The 22474-nt window shown below is 53.2% G+C and overlaps 1 protein-coding gene and 1 non-coding gene across 5 annotated transcripts; one reads left to right on the top strand and one right to left on the bottom strand.

The window, feature by feature from the left end:
• Positions 1-5629: 5629 nt before the first annotated feature.
• LOC123585947 (Fc receptor-like protein 1) lies at positions 5630-20481 on the bottom strand. Of its 4 annotated transcripts, XM_045454710.1 has the most exons (12): positions 19523-20164; positions 16042-16062; positions 13396-13665; positions 12067-12354; positions 11633-11911; positions 10682-10795; positions 9591-9618; positions 8412-8494; positions 8136-8204; positions 7591-7622; positions 6015-6672; positions 5630-5767 (listed from the first exon to the last, which is right to left on the bottom strand). In XM_045454710.1, exons 1-11 carry the CDS (start codon positions 19551-19553, stop codon positions 6601-6603), a joined length of 1287 nt encoding a protein of 428 aa, XP_045310666.1. In that variant the 5' UTR covers positions 19554-20164; the 3' UTR covers positions 5630-5767; positions 6015-6600. The 4 variants fall into 4 exon arrangements, with proteins under 4 accessions (XP_045310666.1, XP_045310668.1, XP_045310665.1 ...); XM_045454712.1 differs by having other exon boundaries at positions 6015-7622; positions 12067-12225; positions 19523-20481; XM_045454709.1 differs by having other exon boundaries at positions 6015-7622; positions 19523-20479.
• Positions 8995-9056, top strand: LOC123587091. The gene has a single exon (XR_006707147.1). It is a non-coding gene; the product is annotated as a U7 small nuclear RNA (small nuclear RNA).
• Positions 20482-22474: the final 1993 nt, after the last annotated feature.

Genomic DNA, 22474 nt, shown 5'->3' on the forward strand with positions numbered 1-22474 from the left:
TGTATCAAGCAACGCTACTTTAACTTTCTGCAGAGCCAATGGTCCATTTGTATTTGGAAGAAGGTGTTTCTCTCCCTGGGACAGAGCCGCTCACCAAGCTGCCCGTCCAGCCCTTGCCTGTGGAAGGCCTTCTAGGCGGTCTGTGGCTCCTCCTTGTCCTGCCCAGTCAGGACGGCACAGGATTCTGAAGGACGACAGTGAATTAAGGAAGAAAATACAGAAAAAGGTGTCTGCAAAAGGTGGAGGAAGAGCTGGTGATAGGTATTGGTTTTTCAGACTTCTGAGCAGATTTTTCAAAATATTTGCGATTCCATTCTGTCCTGTATGGGAATGGGGCCTCTGGAGTTGAGAATTAGTTCTTTTCCACGGCATTTTCAAACAGGAGGGGGTGTGGTTTGTGTGCCAGTGAGTGATGCAGGGGAGAGAAATATGCCTTGTCACAGTGAAGTAGGGGGGCCCTTGGGGCGGCAGCAAGTCCTTAAGACGATAGGCCTCTGGGTGCTCTCACAGCTGACAGATGGCAGACATTTGCATATGGGCGGCCATGACCTAGAGGCACATCTAAACTCAGATGCAAACTAGGGGCCGCAGCCAGAGGTGAGAAGCTCAGTGGTTCACTGGAGAACAAAGTAAATTCATGTTCAAGGTTACAGTGGAGGAAGTGAAACTGGGTGGGAGGCGTGGGGGGGAGGGGGCCATTGGCCAAAAGGAGAGATAGAAAGATCCTTGTGCGAGGATATTTGGCCACCGGCAAGATGGAGTCACAGGTGCCACAGGGAGGCAGAGTTCTATAAAGACTCGAAATCCTCTCGGATGGACCAGGTAGACTCTTGGCTTGGAGATTCTGAGGGTTGCAGCATACACAAGGGTTCTCTGTCAGACGCAGAGCAACAGTGTCCCTGTCAACTCTGTCCAGTGTCTTGGAAGGGACGTCAGGTACAATGCCAAGGCGGGTGTGTAGGGATTAAGACAGAGACAGAGTCTTCATGAAATACAACTCAGAACAAAATAAATACCATCTCCCATTTGAGGAAGTTACTAGGATAGTCACAATAAGAAAATGAAGCTGGATAACTTCAGAGGTCTCTGTTATATTTGGTTGACCTTGGGGCCACGAGGCCGCGATGACCGAATGAAATGTCACCACGTATGCGATCTCTTATCACAGGAATTGTTGTACACATGGTGGTAGACATGGTCATAACTCACGGCCATCATCATGTGGTAGGAGTTATGGTAGTCATTTCAACCGTCACTATAATCATCTTGAACAACATGGCGTCTTTGTTGGATGGGGTTTGACTTAGAAATATTATATCCAGGGTAAGAGATATATTCTTTTGGGGGTGCTAATGTTTGTTGCAGCAGAGCTGGCTGGTGGGGCTCTAGACGGTGTCTGTGTAGACACTCTCCAGACATTATTTAGGCAGACCCTTCTGCCCAGAAGAGTCTCTACAATGCAATTCATTAGTTCCCAGAATTCTGTTGGGCCCTCCATAGTCCAGAGAGCATGGCAGGGAATTCAGACCCACAATGCCTGGAAACTGCCGTCCGTTACCTTCCTGGCAGATTAGAAGATGAAGATGTCCCAGAGACCCAGTTTCTCCCAGAATTACCCACGTGTCTCCTCCAGGCAATCTGAGAAGGACAGGGTAAGTCTCCGTTCAGGTAGTGATTGTTTTGGGAGACTGGACTTTTCAGAGCTCAAACTTTTCTTCTTCATGAGGAAGATCATCTTCTTCAGGGTCAATAGAAGCTATTATAAACCCCTTTTGAATGAGGCTATGCCATTCCCATGATGGGGAGTAGAGGCAAGCCCAGTCTTGATGTCTGAGGGGAGACAGAGGCACAGGGAGACTCAGCGGGGCTGTTGGTAGATGTCTGAGCAGCAGGGAGCAGACCTTCCTCGGTGTGTGAAAATCCCTCCTGCTTGGTGGCCTGGGCTCGCTTGGGGTGGGGGAGGGGTGGCAGGTGTGGAGGGGCCCCTGGGGACCAAAGACAATTCAATTTGAAGCTTTTGTTTTCTGTTTTAATTGCCTATGTGTGGGTTTTCCAGAAGGTGGATGGTTGTCACTTGTCACTTTCCAGGCAGAAAGACCAACAACCAAGGGGAACTCTGGACCACAGGGGACCCCCTTGGGACATTGAATACACTGACCCTTTGATTGTACTTCCGGCTTTCGGTCCTGATTTCCTGCCAAGGGATTTGCTCATCTCACGTGCCCTGCTAACAGCTCCTTCTCACCAGGAGATGGTGATTGACCAGTCCAAGGAAGTGTGCATTCACTCACTCATTCATTCCGTGATGGATAAATATTACATAATTTTTTAAATGCATCATTAAACAGGTAAAAGAAAAGGGAAATTCCTCCATTACAGATAAGAAGATAAAGAGGAAGTGAAAACAGAGTATTACACATGTAAATTGACATTTCTGGTGCCGTGAGGAGAAAATATTACATGAGATGATTTTTATGAACTTAGCATTTCATCCAGGAGGAACCAGGAGACAAAATCGTGGGCCTGTGAAAGGCAGAAGCTTGAAACTAAAACACATAAAATCTGGGCCATCAGAAGGCTTTCCTCTTAATAAAAGAGTGGTTTGGTGGGGAAAAAATTCACCCACCAGCACAGAGATGACAGTAACCTGGTCTTTCTACGAGCTCTGGGAGGAAATAGACTTTCCCCTGAAATATCAAAACCCCAAGACAAGGCCACTCCCGTGGGTGCTCTGGGAAGCTCCACATGGGGAATTATCATGAAAAGTGGTCCCGGGCCACTGACACCCCCAGGGCTTGGAGGAAGCACATACAAAATGGCTTTTGAGGGACAGAGTGAGAAGCCCCGGCCACATGAGACTCCTATAATGCATAGGAAGTGTCTCAATCTGCAGTCACAAAACCCACCAAGTTACAATGACCAAGATTCAGGAAATGTGACAAATGCAGGCTTAACTACATAAAACTTCAGGCAGAAGAATAACCTAAGAATTACAATAAAGTAAATGTATTTATACTATTTCAAGTTTGTTAAAATAATAAAGTAGGGCACTCATAGAGTAAAATGCCATAAATAATAAAAAGGGAAATTTGAGACGGAATAATAATAATAATTTATTTTTTTGAGTGTTTAATGTGTGCCATGTACAGCTTGAAGCATTTTAACCAAATGGTTTTACATAATTAGCAAGGCAGCATGATGTATCAGATATGATTGCTATTCCAGTTTTAAGCATGAAGAGAGTTTATTTTTATTTATATTTTTTAATGTTTATTTTTAAGAGAGAGAGAGAGACAGAGTGTGAGCAGGGGAGGGGCAGAGAGAGGGGGAGACATAGAATCCAAGCAAGCTCTAGGCTCTGAGCTGACAGCACAGGACCCGACGTGGGGCTCGAACCCACAGACCGTGAGATCATGACCTGAGCCGAAGTCGGACACCTAACCCGACTGAGCCACCCAAGCACCCCAAGAAATACAGAGTTTAAATAATTTGACCCAAACTGCAGATCCAGTAAATGGTGGGGCTCCCATGTAAATCCAGGAAAAAAAGTCCACACTTCTGGACCCTCGGGGCTCACGTTTCATTTCTTGAGCTCTCCCTGAGGTCCAAATACTTCGCGGTGGCAGAAAAAATGTAACATATAAAAATCTACATTTGTCCTAAAAAAGAAAAAGTTAAACATTTCCATGGGCCAGAAACAGAGACTCAAGAGAGAAACCCAGCCAAGGGACGTGATGGGGAGGGCGCCCCACGGAGCCTGGGTTGGCGCGGGCAGGGTGAGTGTGGAGCTGGGACAGCGGGGTGCGTGTGCCAAGAACACAGGGCACGTGATAGGAGCCCGTTGTGCGACGGGCAGACTCCTCCTCAGCAGAAGTTCAAACGGTGTCAGTATTTGGTTTTCAAAACCGTATTTAAAGTCTAGTTAGTTGACGTGAAGTGCAATATTGGAGTCAGGAGTAGAATGTGAGGCATCGCTGACATTCAACACCCAGCGCTCATCCCAGCGAGTGCCTTACTCAGTGCCCATCCCCCATCTAGCCCATCCCCCGCCCTCTTCCCTCCAGAACCCTCACTTCGTTCTGGATTGTTGAGATTAGCACTAGGCAGAAGCAGTAGAAAGGAAGTTCACGTCAGGCATGCTAAGGTAGCACGGAAATTAAAGGAAAGAGAATAGACCTAACCAATCGTAGTAGATAATTTATACCTGTTTGGAAAAACAGTTAGATCTCTGGCTCATATAATTTTTTTAATTCCAAAAAGTAAAGTCATAATACAAATAGAATATAAAACACCAGAATAGGAAAAGGCAGATTCTTACCTCGCCCCAAACATGCATATGATACACTGTGTGAATATATATCAAAATTATGAAAGCATTTTAAGAAAATGTACGAACATTTCTATAACGTAATCGCAGGGGAGGGAATGTGAGGGAAGTTTCTGGAACGATGGAGAAATTTTCTATCCTGACAAGACTTTGGGTTAGTTGGGTGCGTGCTTTTGTCCAACTGACCTAACTAAGCACATAAAATGTGTGCACCTCACTGTATACAAATTATAAATCGTTCCTACAAAAGCTATGAGAAAAAGGTAAACGAACACTGAGAAAATAGGCGAAGGGTCAGCACAGGAAACTTTTGGAAGAACTACAAATTAACAGTCCCTTTATGGGGAAAATGCTCAATTGCATTCGTTTTAAAATTTTTAACTGAAATGACAATGGTGCTTTTCTCTCACAGGTCGATTGTCTCACGCACTGTTGGTCGACGTGTGCACTGATCCAGCCTTATTAGAGAGCAGTTTAAGAGTATTTAACAAAAATATCAAATGTGCACAACCTAAAATGTCCTAATCCCTGATTTACAAACTTCTCCTTCAGATGAATTAACAGGAACAGAGAAGTATATTTGTACAAGGACTTTCATTTTATTATTTTCTTTTCAATGTTTATTTTTGAGAGAGAGAGTGAGGGAGGGAGGTACAGAGAGAGGGGGGACAGAGGATCCAAAGTGGAGTCTGTGCTGACAACAGAGAGCCCAACGTGGGGCTCAAACTCACGAATGAGGAGATCATGACCTGACCTGAAGTCAGACGCTCAACCGACCGAGCCACCCAGGCACCCTAGGACATTTATTTTAGTATTGTTTTTATAATATAAAAATTTTGGAAACCACCCCATGTCCATCAGTGGTTGAAAAGACTACAATATACTATGATAGTATTTCACGGCAGTGAATGGTACACTTAAAATGGTCATTGTGGCAAATTTTATGTTACTTCTAGTTTGCAAAAAAAAAAAAAAAAGCATATATTATGCTTTATCTGTATATAGCCAATATATATATATAGCCTTTTAAAATAGTAGATGTCTACGTAAAGCCTTGAAAATATTCTGCAATTTTTAAAGGTAGGCATATTTCTAAATATTTGTATATTTACTCGCATGTATAAGAGTTTGTATGAAGAATTAAAAATATCTGTGCAGCTAAGTTTTTAAGCAACGGGCATCGTTTGTGGTGTTAGACATAGGGAAGACCCTTAGTTTTTACATTGTATACTTTTAAATTGTTTTAATTTGTAAGAGGTGGTGAATAATTGTTTTCAAATGAAAATACAGACTCCAAATTGCATTGTCACATTTTTAAAAGGCTTGTGAATAAAAGAAGAAAAACTGTATTCATAAAGCTTCTAGAAGCCGCGGCAAGCACAGAACTTTGGATGTGGTGAAACTCACCAAGATTCTGTCTCATTACAAATATGGCGGCATCTAGGGGCACCTGGGTGGCTCAGTCGGTTAAGTGTCCGACTTAGGCTCAGGTCATGATCTCGCGGTTCGTGACTTCAAGCCCCGCGTCAGGCTCTTGTGCTGATGGCTCAGAGCCTGGAGCCCGTTTCAGATTCTGTGTCTCCCTCTCTCTCTGACCCTCCCCCGTTCATGCTCTGTCTCTCTCTGTCTCAAAAATAAATAAACGTTAAAAAAAAAATTAAAAAAAAAAACACAAATATGGCGGCACCTAGACTGGCCTACGCACACAAAATACGTCGCCAAAGTTGAGTGCACCCACAGTACGTATTTACAAAACTTTGTTTGAATTCTAATTTGGTGTCAGTGACCCCAAATGCGCCGAGTGACATATTTTACGCAGAAGCAGGCTGCACGTAAGTGGCAGGACTGGACGTCTGCTCTGGAGATCGGTACAGAGCCCAACTACACTTACGAGGTGACGACACCCATCTCTGTGTGCGGCAGCCCCGTGGAGTCACTGACCTTGCATCCCGGCCCGCTGAGTGAGCTGCACTGTCCCTCCACCCCAAGATCCCAAGTTCTTTCACCCACCTTGTGTCCTCTTATAAGAAGAAGGTAGAGCACAATTCGACCTGTGCCTAGAAGAACCGGTAGGTATGGGGTCCTGGTAACAAGGTCCTTCCCGCCCCCACATTCATGTTGGTTCTCTTGGCTGCTTTGAAGAATAGTCTTGGGAGGAAAGCACCTGGGTGAGAAGTACTGGAGGGCTGACTACCCCAGGATCTCTGAAGAACGTATTGCTTCTGAGGCTTAGGGTCATGGATGGTTTCCAAAGGGCAGAATCTTCCGGAACGTTACATAGCGTCATCATAGTCCTCATCTGTAACGTTTGCCTTCTTCAGCCTAAAATAGATGGCGGAGGCATCCTAAAAGCAAAGGCACATAGACGGGACCAGAGCAGGGAACACACATGGGGCCTGTTTCTTCCCCAGGCAGCCGGGGCACGTCCTATCATGACGTGCCACACACATGCAGCACAGCCTCTTGGAAGACTGCGGCCCTGGGCGAGCATTTTCAAAGGGCCTGCGTCCCATCCCCCCGGTGGATCCAAACGTGTAAGCCCCTCTCCCGTTCGGAGGGGCCACTGCTAGGCAGTTCCGCGGGCTGGCGTTTTTTGCAGGATTTCAGGATTTTACACTCATACACTAAATTCAGTGTGTCACTGGAGCTTCCCAAGGACATGGGTTCTGTCGTGACACATCTGTCTCCCCCACCTCACTCGACAAAACCACAAAGTGTCTACTGTCTTTACACACACGCCGAGCTGGGATTCCCGCAATTTTCTGAGAGTATTTCCGTATTATCAGTGATGTCGTCAATTATTCAAGGTTGACAGATCACTGAGTTTCAATGACACAAATCCCTCTTAGTTTAGCTTCGTTCAATATTAATTTAGTTTTCCACGGGTTGTTTGGTTAACCTCACAACACAAAGTTGTGTGTATGTGTGTGTGTGTGTGTGTGGCTGAACAGTATTTCACAACAAGGATTTTCAAGGAATGACATGTTTAGACTTGGCACGTGCCAGAGTGTAACTACAAATCATCCATGTCTCTGTGGCCAAAGGAAACGTCTACGCAAGCCTCCAAAATTCCCTTGCACAGTGACGCTTTACTGTTACAACCAAATGTTTTTATCCCACTGTGTGGGGAGATAAGGGAAGAGACAGACCCTGGAGGCATTTGGGTTTTGCTAAGTGGCCATAAGTTTTAAAGTTGGAGGAGCCCGTCGGCAGAAGAAAGAGAGACGAGCAGGAGGGAAAATACGATGGGGATTCTGACTCACCTGGTCCTCGATGCGTGTCCTTGGGGGCGGTACTGTGGGAGAGAAGATGTGCGCTGTAAGATGTCATTTATATTTAAATGTAAATTTTTATATGCTTTTTTATGCTACTTGTAGTGTATTGGCTGCCCTCGGTTTTTGGTCTTGCTTTCCTGCCTTTCACAAACACGGTTGCCTTGCCGTTCACAGGACAATTGCAGCCTCGTGGGGGCGGACGGGTGTGTAGGTCCCTCTGGGCATTTACACACTTGGCATTTCTGGAGCCACCAAGTATGGACGGGACAGCAGCAGGTGAGCGGACGCCCGGGCTTCAGAGAGAGCACGGGGCCCCTCGAGGAGCGCAGGCCGACATCGCCACCCCCACGTGCCGTCCGACTGGGGGCACGAAGCAGGCACCGGCACTGGGCTCCCCTCGGGGCGGCTCCCAGACCCAAGGCCGGAGCTCAGGGAGGCAGAGCAGCAGCACCGAAGCCGCTCGCGGCCCCTGATTATCCCCTTGGTTCCAGGACGGACAAAGTCAGAGACAAATTCACTCCCTCGCGTCTCACCTGCTGGTGGCCGTTCCTGCTGCGTGTGGTACACCAAAGAGTAAACCTCGTCCCCGCGTACAACATTCGCTGGAAGGGGAGAAAGGAGGCGTCGTGACACGGCCCTTTCTTCCCACTCCATGCCGACTCCCCGTGGCCACGCGGACAGACCCGCCACCTGTTCATGGAGGCGGTGGCTGGGGCACAGCAGACACAGGTGGGGCCGGCAGACGGCACCCCGTCGCCCCTTCCCCAGCTCACTCGAGCTCCTCGGGCCAGGCCATTCGGTACCCTCACCGTTTTCGTACACAGACGGTCCCTGCAGCGGGGCGGGTGAGTTGACGTAGCTGGATGCTGGTGGCACAGGGCTCGGAGGGCTCCTGCAGACATGGAAACACACGTCATCTGCGTGGGGTGGCGTCCCAGATGCCCCGCACATCTCCCTCGACGGTCGTGAGCAAGACATTGAAGGAGCAAAGCCTGCTAGGGAGGGTCCTGGGAGGAATACTGACTCCTGGGGAGAGTCCCCGGCACGGCTGCGTCACCCACGCCCTGGCCCGACCCAGCAGGGTGCAGCAGGTAGCGGCTGGGGCACACAGCCCGTGAGCGCCGGCCCCCATCTGACGGGCTCACGGTGGTGTCGCCCACACCCGCATCGGTGCCCCTCACATCACACGCGCTCAGTGAATATTGAATGAAGCAATATTGATTCCCCCCCCGACAGAAAACAGGTTGTTAGGCAGAACAAGCAGCTTGAGGAAGGGAGAGAAGAAAGTGGGCTTGTGCGTGCATGTACCGCTGGAAGAATGCTACCCTGATCTGGGGGAAAGTATCTGTATTTTCTCGGCATAAAAACAACACGGTATAAAAATACGTCAACTAGTGTTACAGCTCTTTTAGAATTTGTCTAGCAGGTTTTCCGGTTTTTACCGGAAGACCCCCTAAAAAAAAAAAAGAAAAGAAAAAAAAATACGTCAACTAAACATTGATGTCCCCAGATGCAAGAATTTAAAAAAAAAAAACTCCCCCCACCCCCCTAAACTTCTAAAGAACTTCACCAGCAATGGTTATGGCTCTCTGGCTTGAATTACCGAAATGTGCCCGTATCTTAACGCCTCTGGGGTACTTTAAGACCCTAGGATCCCGTTTTCCTTCCTCATCGGAACGACTCACAGACCCTCAGAGACCGGTGAATTGATTGAATGCGTCAATTCATTGGTGAATGTGCGAAACGGGTCAAGGTAGTTTGTCGAGGGAGCTAAATTAGGAAGAATGGTGCAAGGATTTAAATGCAAGTAGAACGAAGAGGGGTGGCAAGCAGGTTCTCAGCTACCAGGGGGAGAGCTCCGGGGCGGGGGGAGGGCGCGCAGGGTGGGTTATAATAACATGAAACAAGCACAGGAGAGAAGATAACTCAAAACCGGGAAGACGGATTTTTCTGCCGCATCCGTGCACATGCAGAAAGCAGAGCCTCACCCGTGTGGGTTCCCGGAGGGACGTCTTCCTACAAGTCAAGCAGATGAGCAGACAGGTCAAAGGGGGACTCTGTTCACCACTTGTTCTCGGGTGGCCCTCGTGTGGGGACTGCACCCCGGGCCACAGTGCCCCTCACAAGGCCACCGCGTGCCAGAGAACAAGCGGGCACTCGCTTGCACAGATCCTACATCCTGCAGGTGAGGAGACCCTGTGCAGAATGGTCACGTGAGCTTCCCGAAGATGGTTCGCACCGGAGCGAGGACTTGAACCCCACCTCTGAACCCTTATACCTCCACCTCTTATATTGTGTGCTTCGGGTTTGAACAACCACACCCCCTAGTGTTGTCATGACAAGTCCTCAGAAGCAGGCACTGCCACAGCCGCGTTATAGACGGGGCGACGTGCCCCAAGTGGCAGGAAAAGCTGGGCATTCAAGTGAAAACCTCACGTCGTCCCCATCTTGCTCGGCGGAGAACAGGAGTCCCAGATCAAATGCACAAATACATATGTAATTACCCATTGTGAGCATGGCGGGGCTAACCAGCTTAGCGCCCTGATGGAGAATAATGAGAGAACACGGGCTGTGGCCAGGGGAAGCCTCTTGGAGAAAGTGACACTTAAGCTGGAAAGCAGGAGGGATCCTGCAGTGAGTGGAACACGAGGATGTGTGGACAAGCATTCCAGAAAGCGGGAAAGGCACGTGACCATGCTCGGGGGAGGGGGAGAGAAGAACCGAGGCACTGACTTTACCTGGGAGATGGTCAGCAGGGCTGGGATTGCTAACCGTGTGTCTCCTCCAGGCGCTGACTAGTTAGTTTACATAGAGTTACATTTTGGTGCAAATATTAGATCAGACGAACACAAGATATCGGGGGGACCTGGACCGATAACACGTAGCAGACGGAAGACTTGACCTAAGACACTGCGTCAGTTTAATGGGTGCTGCTCCCGTGCGGGGGGCTGGGAGCAGGTGTGCAGGCAGGGTGGCCAGCAGGGCATATCCATCCCTCCGTGTTATGCGTCACCGGCCCAGCCTGTGTCCGTGAAAACAAAGGTCACGGTCACAAAATACCAGTCTCTGAAATACTAACCTAGTCTTTTCCGGAGCCCACAGCAGAATAAGGCCAGAATGACGGGACCAAGGACGCCAAGCATCCCCTCGAGGATTCCCGAGGCGAGAAGTTCTTTCCTGTCCTCTGTGGGCACTGGAGGGAGAGGTCAGAGCATGAGCTGCTGGGCTGGACGGCTGGCCTTTGGAGAGCAGACATCCTGGCGGTGGGTTGAGGCCAAGGTCTGCCCTTCCCAGGGATGGGGCGGGGGGACAGTGAACTGACTTCTGTATCGAGGGGCCTACAGCTCTTCACACTGATGACAGGAGAAGAGGCACCAGCCTTCAAGCCTTCGTCACCTCCGTGCCCTTCAGATACACCTCCCAGGACAGCAACCGCCCACAGACGCCCATCGTTGGTTGCACGATGCCAGAAACGTGGTGGGGTCAGGAGAACTCCCCCAGGAGGGAGGCAAAGCATAAGAGACTCTTAACTACAGAGAACAAACTGAGGGTTGATGGAGGGAGGTGGCTGGGGGGATGGGCTAGATGGATGATGGGCATTAAGGAGGACACTTGTTGGGACGAGCACTGGGTGTTGTATGTAAGAGACGAATCACTGGGGGTGTCTGGGTGGCTCAGTCAGCCAAGCGTCCAACTTCGGCTCAGGTCATGATCTCAAGTTTCACGAGTTGGAGCCCCGCGTCGGGCTCTATGCTGACAGCTTGGAGCCTGGAGCCTGTTTCGGATTCTGTTCTGTCTCTGTCTCTCCCCTCCCCTGCTCATTCTCTCTCTCTCTCTCTCAAAAATAAATAAACATTAAAAAAATAATTCTACCAATTAAAAACAAGAGAGATGAACCACTGGGTTCTACTCCTGAAGCCAAGACGACACTGTTTGTTACCTAACTTGAATTTAAGTAGAATTAACACAACCTCTCCCAGGATGCTGGAAAGAGGCAGTGACCAGGACAGCTCTATGCCCTGGGCTGTACCTGTGACGTTGAGTGGCACCGCCTTGCTGCGCCGGGCCCCCAGCCCGTTGTCGGCCTCGCAGGAGTAGTTTCCAGAATGTTCTGCGGTCAGAGAGAGGTTGAAGGACGCTCCTCCTCCAGCGTGAGCTGAGCTCCTCCCCAGGGTGACATTCTTGTGATAAAACCGGTACAGGATGGGGGGAGAGCCCCTCTGGGCCTCGCAGCGAAGCTCGACCACGTCCCCCACTTCGGCCAGGGCCCCGGGCCCCCTGATGGTGAGGACGGGGCGGGACACTGGAACTGAGGGAGACAGGGGGGCCGTCAGAGAGGGTCCCCACACGGGGACGGACTCGTAATCCCAGCCCATGGAGGCCCAGCCCCGCTGAGCTCCCTTGGGGTGCCCCAGGGGAACGGGGAGCCCAGCCGGCGGGCCGCTGGTGGGTCGCAGAACTTACTTCTGACGGTGACGCTCACCAGCTCGCTGAGGCTGGGGCCGTAGCCGTTGTCGGCCGCACAGTAGTATTTGTCCGTGTCGCTGTCCCTCACCGCCGGGATCTCAAACTTCGCTGCCAGAGAGCGCTGGGTCTTTGTTTCCAGGTTCAGACCCAGGGCCCCTTTGTACCAGAGGAAGGTGATGTCTCCTGTGCCCCTGGCCACCATGCAGACGAGAGCCAGCCTCTCTCCCTTCTGCACTTGCCCGCCGGGAGGCTGCGTCTCCAAGCTCACATTACAGACGGGGACTCCTACACACACACAATGTGACCCGGGAGGGGTGACTGTCCTGAACCCAAAGGCCTTGGGTAAAGTCAACAGTTCATGCGGTCAAATGGCTAATGTTGGGGGCCGTTTTGAGGTGGGGGGGTTCTGCCGATTTGGGTCTGCCTTGGTCCAGCGGATGCTGGCAGTGTGACAACGGCCATACTGTTACCATGCACCCCCTCCCGCCCCAGGACAGTGGGGCTCCCAGGACCCTCACTCTGCAAGGCACAACGGTAAGGAGGCCACGGTGTGGATCGAAGGTCAAGCTGCCTGGGCTTGGGTGCTGGTTCTGGTCTTACTGTGTGTGCTTGATCCGAGGACTTAACTTCCCTGGGACTCGATTTCCTGTCTGCACAGGGGAGCGGGCAACGATCGCTCTCTCCCGAAGTCGGGAGGGCTCCCTTACGTGTCGCGACGGGCCGGGAGCACGGCCCGCTGCCCCGCGTGTCTCCAGCCTCACCAGGGCTGGGCTGTGAGCGAAGGCGGGAAAGCCGGCCTTCTGGAAGTAATCGACACTCGCTTCCCAGCTCCGAGGATGCATCTCGGACCGAGAATGGGGGGAGGACGTCGGCGTGTCCACCCTGACGTGGGGCAGCACGGTTCAGAGTCACAAAACACCCCCCTTCTCTTTTTCTCTCTCAAAACCAAACCCCAACCTCTCCTCCAATAGCCTCCTGTACAAAGCTTCCTCTTTCCGTGCGGTTCTGATTTCTCCCTTCTCTGTGGCTCCCGTCAGCCCCCCACCGTGGCCACGCATCTCGCCCTGGCTGTTGAGGGCGCTGCGGGAGCTGTGGCTCCTGGAAATCGGGGGGCCCCCACTCTCCAGCACACTGAGGGCTTCCTAAATACCCTTCTGCGCGTTCGAGCGGGATTGGCAAGGATCAGGGAAGATCCCTCCGGGACCCTGGCCAGGAGAGAAGCTTGGTACACCTCCATTCCTGCAGGAGCCGAGCCCCCAGTGTCGGGGGAGATCAGCCTCGTGCCCCCGCCCGTGTCTGCCCCCCGCCGCAGGCCCACGCACTCACTCTGCACCTGTATCTGGACCCTCGGGCTCCGAGCGACTCTGGCCGCCATGGTCTTTTCTTCGCACCAGTAGGATCCTGAGTCTTCCCTCCACACCTTGGGGAGCTGGAGCTCCGGGGAGCTGCTCCAGCCCGGCCACAGGACCCGGCTGTCTCTGAAGAAGCAGAACTGGAGGGGGCCGTCCAGCCTCCGTGAAGGGACCAGAACGTTGCAGATCAGGGTCACTGAGCCTCCCTCCACGGGCCGAGAGGGCGTGGCGGTCAGGAGCAGGGCTGGAGAGAGGGACGAAACACATATGTTCCAGGGCCCAGGGGTTCAGAGTCCCCGGGCGGAGGCACTTGGTGTTCTCAGCCTCCGAAACAGGCTCGGATAACCACCCAGTGGGGTGCAGAGCCCATCCCGCACCCCGGCGCCCCCCGCGCCCCACCTCTTCCATCCATAAGACAACCCTTGCCTGCCACTTGGTTCTCACGCTTCCACATTTCTAGCCACGAGCTAAACACACCCCTTCCGGAGACAGGGCAGGGCGCTGACGACCGTGATTGGAGGCGGTGAAGCCTGACGCTTCAGGAAAAGTGAGTGGGTTTCATTCATTCTTGTTGTAAATCAGGGCGGCCGTTTTTCTTCTGCCTCATTCCCCTGGCGTCCCAGAGCCACACTATTTCTTCCAAGGACGGAACGTGACACCGGGGGATCTGCCAGTCAGGGAAAGGTTGAGAGGCGCTCGATGCCTTCTTTACGGATTCTCTCCTTCCCACTGGAAGCAACAGGGCGCACCTGCCAGAAAATGCCTCACGCACGCACCGGGCTCCCTTGCTCTGGGACCGTGCCCACACCTCCGTGGAAGGCAAGGTTGTGCAGAGCAGTTTCAATCCGTACCTTGAGCTCAGGGATGCCTCCCTCTTCGGCCGTAAGGCTTTTCTCCGCGGGGATCACGGGTGGGCAAAGCTGGGTCCTGCTTCCCCTCACCTCCTTCTGCCCAGCGTCAGCGCCCGGGAAACCCCAGAATCCCTGAGCACACTGGCTCTTGCGACATTTGTTTGTGGAAGGCTCAGAGCCTCTGCTTTTCCGGAAAGTTTAGGAATTTTCCTAAGAGAAGCCTGTCTCCCCTCACCAGCGAAAAATGCCACGTGATCTAGGTCACTGAGAGGCGGGGGCTGTTCCAACACCTGTCACCTCAAGCCTGGCTGGCGGTATGCCTCGCCTGGGAACTCAAAAGAACTCGCTCCCGACGTCGGTACCAGAATGCTTGCTCCGTGCTGGGGCCTGGACGGAACACCTGTGCGCCGGGAGGCATTTTCTGTCCTTGGAAAACTGCAGTCCCAGTGGGCTGAGGACAGCGCAGCTTTTGAACTGAGCAGAGGAGGGGCGCCTGGGTGGCGCAGTCGGTTAAGCGTCCGACTTCAGCCAGGTCGCGATCTCGCGGTCCGTGAGTTTGAGCCCTGCGTCAGGCTCTGGGCTGATGGCTCAGAGCCTGGAGCCTGTTTCCGATTCTGTGTCTCCCTCTCTCTCTGCCCCTCCCCCGTTCATGCTCTGTCTCTCTCTGTCCCAAAAATAAATAAACGTTGAAAAAAAAAAATTAAAAAAAAAAAAAAAAGAACTGAGCAGAGGAAGGAATAAAAAAGGCATCTAGGCAGCTGGGCCCCATGCTTCTGAATGGGGCAGGGCAGGCGTGGAGTAGGACCCGGACAGGGCCGTTTGCAAGGGCTGGAGCTCAGCCTCGAGCTCAGAGCTTGCCCCAGATCATTCTCGGGTGTTCCCAGAAACACCTGGCAGATTCCCGGTAGCGGGAGTTTCGTCTCTTCTGGGTGTGGTCTTGGATTTCTGCTCACGCTCGGATTCAGCCCATGAGCCCATGGCCTGAGTTCCACCTGAACGAATCTCAGAAGAGCCGTCCAGAAGGTTGGGCTGGTCCCGAACACCCCTGACCGTTGGCATCAGAGGCCTGTTCCCCCCGGTTGTACATGCAGCCCGTGTTCTTGAGGACACAGAAGGCCCCTTCCAGCCCCGTGGACAGTACTTTGCATAGAGGAGAGCAGTTCTGACGCCTCCTGGATGTAAACACACGTCAGCGGAAGGTTCCTTCTGGGGGGAAACTTCCTCTTCTCTTCTGGTAAAGGTAAGACTTTGGATCAGGATCAGAGTGAACGGTGGCACCGAGCAGGGTCTGGGAGAGAAGTCGTGCGGGCCGACCGCTGTGGCTACAGCAGGACTGCAGGAGGAAGGAGGCAGACTGACACCTGGCGCGCCCGAGGCCCGGCATCCACTGTCATCGTCGCCACGGACGGGTGGCGGCCGAGATTCCTCCAGCGCTCCTGGGGGAGCACCCAGCGGGGAAGACACAGGGGCCTTGGGGCCCCTGAGGCCGGGAGGGTGGACAGTCTCCTCACATCCGTCTGCGACACTCTGTGACTTCCCCGTGAAACAGCATCTCCCTTCCGGAGAGCGGAGAGGACCGTGCTTCTGAGAAGGTCACAGCAAGACCGCCCCACCCCCAGCGGAGCAGGCTCCTGTCAGGTGCAGACACTGGTCTGAACACAGGCCGCGGGGGCCCCGAGGGAGCCGCTGTCACCAGATGTCAGACAGCATCCACGGCTGCGACAAGATTCCCACAGACCGCAAAGGGGGAGGGGAAGAGAGCTACTCACCAGTTAGTTCGCAGGGCGGCGCTAGGAGAGAATTCGGGAGAGATCAGTGCGGATCTGGAGTTGGGCAGACCTCCCCCGGCACTGCCCCCTCCCCCCCCTCCTCCCCCACCTTCCCTCTCCGCTTCACTCCTGCCTCTTCCTTCTCCTCTCTGCTTCCTTCTTGGCCTCCGCTCCTTCTCCCGCATTCATTTCTGATCACTGCCCCCATCCGTTGTCAGGACGCGGTACCTTCGTTGGTGACCGCACCTCTCTCTTATCCCTCCCTCAAAAGTCCAGAGGACCCTGCCCCGGCCCGGCCAACTCGCAGTGACAATGGCCAGGCTCCTGACCAACACACACACACACACACACACACACACACACACACACTGTGCCCTTTATTCACCTACTTCCCAGCGGAGCAGGTCCAGAGAAGGAATTCTGATTTCCCCAAAGATTCTCTCATATCCCAAGGATTTGACCACAGTATTATGACATGATGACCAAGGACAGGAGATTCCGGGGAGATGCAGGCTCTCAGCCAGAAGGCACGGGCCTGAACCCTGGCTCTGCCCCACTAGCTGTGTTACCTCGGAGACAATGCTTTCCCTCTCTGTGCTCTATGTTCCTTTTCTGTAGAATGGAGGTAATACTGGACCTACTTCACAGAGTTTTCGTGAAGATTAAATAAGTTGACATCCATAAAATGCCTGGAATTTATTCCACATTCAGTAAATATTACCTCATTATCACTATCTATTTGAACCCATACTTGGTCTGACATATTTAGCCTGTTTTTTTTTTTTTTTTTTTTTTTTTTTTAGCTAAATGCTTATTTGAATGATGCGTTCCTCGGGTAGGAGAGTGGAGTCAACGGGGGCTGGCACGACCATCACGGTTTTCATTCATCCGTCCTACAAACCGTTTTGAGGGCCTCCCGTGTGTCACGCATTGCGAGTAGGACACGGGTGGCCGGAGCAAACGTGACCAAGTCTTTGCTGTTCGGGGGGAGAGCGCCAATTAAAAAACCAATATGCAATCTGATTTCAGAGAGTGATCAGCGTGTAGGAAAGATAAAGCCCAGGGGCGCCTGGGTGGCTCCGTCGGTTAAGCGTCTGACCCTTGATTTTGGCTCAGGCCGTGACCTCACGTTCAGTGGGGTCGAGTCCCGTGTTGGGCTCTAGGCTGGCAGCACGGCACCTGCTTGGCACTCTCTCTTTTCCTCTCTTTCTGCTCCTCCCCCACTCACTCGTGCGTGCTCTCTCTCTGTCTCTCCTTCTCAAAATAAATAAACTGAAGAAAAAGATAAAGCTGAGAAACAAGTTACAGGGTATCATCGGACGATCTTGATCGGATAGCTGTCAGTTGGGTAGAAAACAGAACGAAATTAGAGAGCTGCCTTCCCAGTGTTCGGGACCAGCACCCCGGGCAGAGAAGGAGCAAATGCGGAGGACCTGAGAAGGAGTGAGCTCATCTGTGGAGGGAGGAGAAGGCAGTGCCCCTGCAGCTGAGGGAGGGGCAGCGATGGGCACTGCTGTGGTACCTACAGGCAGTCCGAGCCAGTCACGGAGGGCTTCCTGGACGTGGTGCCAGGCCTGGGTTTCATTCCAGGTGTGCCGGGAGCCGTGGGCAGCTCTGACTGAACTTACGCTTGTAAAATCGCTCTCACGCACGCGGGGAGGAGGACGGACCACCGTCCTGCAGGACAAGCAGGGAGGACATGGGTGGAAACTCGGTCTGGAAGCCTGAGGATGCCGGCTGAGGCTGGGCGGCCATTGACTGCATGGAAGGTGCTCAGAGGAGAGACCAGCGCTGGGGAAAATTAGCCTGAGTTCAAGGTTAAAGTGGCCACAAAGCACCTGAACGGTGCAGCTGGGAAGTGAGCGAGGTGGGGGTGGGTGGGGAAGAGCCAGGTCTGGGCAGCAACCTTGGGAAAGTCAAACCTTGGGAAGGTCAGGAAACAACGGGGGTTGAGTTAGAAAGAAAACCAGCAGAATGTGGTAGTCCAGGGGCCACGGGAAGAAGCGTTTCCAGAAGAGGAAGCAGAGGAGCATCCCCGGGAGGCCGAGGGCGAGGAGATGGGACCCGGAGTCCAGGCCGGGGCGATGCGCAGGAGGCTGCTGGTCCCGGAGGGAACAGCACTGGGGACGAAAGACGGACGGCCGCGGCCCAGGACAGGGCGAGGGGGACCTGCCAGCACTGAGAACCGGCCGACGGTCCCAGGGCTTAGGGGCCGGGCGGGTGTGATGCCAAAGGGGTTGAGGCACTAGAAATGTGGTGAGCGTGCTGGTGGTCACGTGGCTGCAAATCCTTCCGGAGAATCTTAGACGGCGTATCAGAAAAGCGAATCTTACTGTCCCGTCAGTTAAAAATGAGCTCAAAACGATGGCAGGAGACAAAGCAAAGCCCAGCAACGGCCTAGAAACTTTGCGAAAGGCCAGCCGGAGGCCGTCAGGATACATTTCCGTGGTTTCCGGGGAAAGACGTTATGCTGTTTGTATGTTTACGGGAATCACCCAGAAGGAAAAATCGTGCTGATGGCACAGTGGAGGTTGTGAGGGAGCAGGAGCGCCTGGGACGCAGTGAGGAGGGAGGGCCCCTGCGTGGGGACGGGGATAGGGCAGTCCCGAAGGAGGGCGTGTGAGGGGTGGCGGGGAGATCCGAGCCCGGCCGCAAGCAGGCGAGGACTTTCTCTTCTGATAGTGTTCATGTCCTCAGCGACATAGGCAGCAAGGTCATAAGCTGAGTGTGAGAAGGGAGGAGTTTGAGGAGGCGGAGAAGCTGGGACGTAGTGGTCCAGGCGTGAGGCTCAGACTCGCAGGTGTAGGAGGTCACCGGCCCTGCCAGGACCACTGGACACGCGTGCCCTACCTTGAAAGGGACATGAGTCAATGGGACGGTGCCTTTTGTGTGAAGGCACTGGTGTGACGCGTGCAGAGAAGTATGCTGATCGGGGGCTGTTCACGAGGAGAGAGATGCAGGTGTGGCCGGGAGCCTTGCGCCCCAGAATCTAAGGTGGGGAGGGGGCAGAGGACAGTACCTGGCAATGAAAAGTCGCTCCGGGGGTTGAAGAGTGGCCACTCGGCGGGGGTGGGGGGGTGCCTGAAACAGGGATTTTGAAAGCGAACAGTTGTTGGTGATAAATTCTAGGGTTTGATGGTAGGAATGAGGGGGCCAAGGACAGACGATAAAGGGAAAGGTGTTGGCAGTAAGACAAGGAACGAAGGCCCGGTTTGTTGTATGAATTATCCCCGTGGCTATCAGCAACAGCGAGGACAGACAGAATTCACACTGGAAGGAAAGACAGCCAGTGAACGCTTCCTAGGAGGTAAAAACCGAAATGAACGTGCCCCTCAAACACCTGCCTTTCCAGTATTTACCACCTGCTGACCGGCTCTGAGCTGCCGGTTGGAGGCAGAGATCCCAGCCCCCGCGGGCGCAGGCAGAGGCCTCGGGAGGCCCTGGGGCCGGAGCCCCGCACCTGCTCGGACGCCCTACTCACCGCACATCAACAGCATGAGCCCCAGCAACATGAGGACCAGGTCGGGGGCTGTCTCTGGAGATGCTTTCTCATCGGAGGAAGAATCCAGCTCCGAGTCGAGAGGCAGCAGCTTGTCAGAGGGCTGCGGAAGTCACGCTGCAACACGTTTACAGAAATAGAAGAACCAGGGAGCTCGACGGCCCTCCTCTATTTCCTGTCCCGTGGGGGCCCAGACGAGCAAAGGTGCTCCTTTCTGAATTTGCTTGACGGTCCACGACTTGAAGAGGGTGCACTCCAGAGCGCAGGGGGTATCTCGAGGGAACTTTCCCAGAGGCAATTTCTGACCCCGATGAGCCTTCCTCAGACCACGGTCCCGCGGAAGTTCAATGGCGGGTTTTCCTCGCTGGGAAGCATGTCTCCTGGCCCACGTCTGCTCCACACACACTCTCGTTTCTCAACAGCCTGCACTGTGGCCGCTCTGGGCACGAATGTCCAAGCCAGAGACCAATGGGCTGTCACCCGGGTCCCCTGCAGCATCGGAGAACCATTGTGGATGATGATTCGTACAGAGTCAGGCTATTTGTAAGGTGCCGGCTCCCATATTTAAACTTGCAGGGTGTAGCAGTCAGTGAACCAGAAACAGAAGAAAACAGAATCACAGGAAACTACTGCCTGGGTGGGGGGCATGTCTGTGAGTGAAACACAGGAAAGAGGCATATGCAAACTAGCTTCTGGGTGTTTGGGGACATTCGCCACTAGCTCCTGGCCTGGCACTTGTGGTGGTGTTCCTTCCCTTCCCCAAGTCAGCGTCATCTCTGCCTCGAGCATGCAGGGGATCCAGTCCTGGGCACCCAGAGCCTGCATGGAATTCAGATTATGGTTAGAGGAGAAGAAACCATCTTAATTTCCAACGTCTCTTGAGTCTTTGAGTATCTAAGGTTAAGAAGAACCCAACAACGTGTGGGAGCAAAGCTCTTAGGGGACATGGCAAGACGCCATGGAGCGATGACATCCAAGTCTGAGTGTAGAGTCGGAAGAGGGTGAGAAGAGAGGCAGGTGATCAGGGTGGCCAGCGAGGAGCCACCTGGAGGAAGAGGGAGCAGTGCCGGAGGCTGACTGAAGGCAACAGCCGCAGGAGAGGCTGACGTGGGTCCACGGCATGCGTTCTCACCTTCGTTTATCATTTCATCTTCGAAGTGGTGTCACTCACCTATTTACGGACCGCTAGGGGTGCGCCTCCAAGGGTCCCCGTGCTTCCGTAAACGGGAGAGACTTTCTTCACTGTACCTCAGGGAGAAAATTACCAAGGGGATGTGACTTATCTGGCCGATAAACTCAGGAGCAGCAGCTGAGCCTGTGTGGCTGGGTGCCACGTGGGCTCTGTCCTTGAGAAGCAGGCCTCTGTGCGGTCTCCTTGGTCACCCCCCTTCCACGTGCCGGGCTCTGTCCCTGCTGCAGAGGCCCAGGGCCGTCCACACTGCCTGTGGCCACGATGGGAAATCTGCCAAGTGTCGTGGTCACTTATGAGAACCACTGAGGCCACACAGCACAGCCAGTTCCTCCGAAGCAATTTTTACTGGTGGAAAGCTCAAGTTTGCTCCCCTCTCTGGGACTCCCGTTACCCTCCGTCCGTCCTGCGCTTGGGTGGATGAAGGAGCATTACCCGTCCCCTGAAAACGGCGATACGTGCCACACACTAGGCTGTGTTCTGAGCACGTACATATGGACGTGAGAACCGCACGTTCCTTAAGCACCGAGAACCCACAGTGTGGCAGGCGAGAAAGATTCGCGGGCAAACGGGACACAGGGCATTGCGACAATCGTGACTGCGGGAGTCCTGGGGGAGAGGTAAGAGCAGAGAGCCCGAGGGAGCCGGTGTCGGGAGAGGGGGCGCTCCAGAGGTGCCCTAAGGTCTGAGCCGGCCTCCGAGGTGGCTGGGAGTCTCCAGAAGCCTGGGGGAGGAGGGACGCACGCAGGGCTAAGAGTGCACGCACGCACCAAGTCGCGGAACGGAGAGGCGTTTTGCCGAGGTTCTGGAACACAATTTGAGGGAGTGCTGGCACAGTGGGAGGCTGGAGAGACAGAGAGGGGAGATTGGAACGGAGCGCACCCTGCACGAAGAGCGTGGGGATCCTTCAGACGGGGAGCTGGGCCAGCGGGGGCGCCAGGGGCTGGAGGAGGGACCGCCCACCTCGGGGAGCAGAAGGTCATTGCCCTGAGGGTAAAAGGACATGCTGTTCCATCATCTGATTGTTCACAGAAGCCAGGATTTTGGAATTTTCTATAAAATCTACTAATTTTTTAAAAGTTTATTTAAAAAAATTTTAATGCTTATTTTGAGAGAGAGAGAGAGAGAGCGTGTGTGTGCACAGTGAGGGAGGGGTAGAGAGAGAGAGACAGAAGGTTCTGTGCTGTCAGCTTGAACACAAGCTTGAACTTTCGAACCGTGAGGTCATGACCTGAGCTGAAATCAAGAGTCAGATGCTTAACTGACTGAGCCACCCAGGCGTGCCCCCCCCAACCTGTTTCCTTTTTTCTTTCTTTCCTTCCTCCCTCCCTCTCTCTCTCTTTCTCTTCCTTCTTTCTTTCTTTCTTTCTTTCTTTCTTTCTTTCTTTCTTTCTTCTTTTTTCTTTCTTTCTTTTTACTTTTTTCCACTATGGCTACTAGAAAATTCTACATTCTACATTCTACATTACATTTCCACCGGCCAGAGTTGACTCGACCATGACTCTCAATGACAAGATGCCTTCTCATCCCGCCCACGGCCAGCCTGCAGGGAACAGCTGGACCTGGGCCGTTGCCCGTCAAGTCCCCACAAGAGGCGATGCCCTCACCTCAGGGTAGAAGGAAAGAAACCCTAAGAGGGAAAGCCTGAGTTCAGGGAAGAGTAGAAATGGTAGCATGTCTGAGGAGCATGCTGGGTCTGGGGTCCTGTGTCGGGAGCAAATCACAAGAAGAGGTCATTCTCCCGA

Source organism: Leopardus geoffroyi, chromosome C3, assembly GCF_018350155.1.
Source record: "Leopardus geoffroyi isolate Oge1 chromosome C3, O.geoffroyi_Oge1_pat1.0, whole genome shotgun sequence".
In the NCBI taxonomy this organism is placed as follows: Eukaryota; Metazoa; Chordata; class Mammalia; order Carnivora; family Felidae; genus Leopardus; species Leopardus geoffroyi.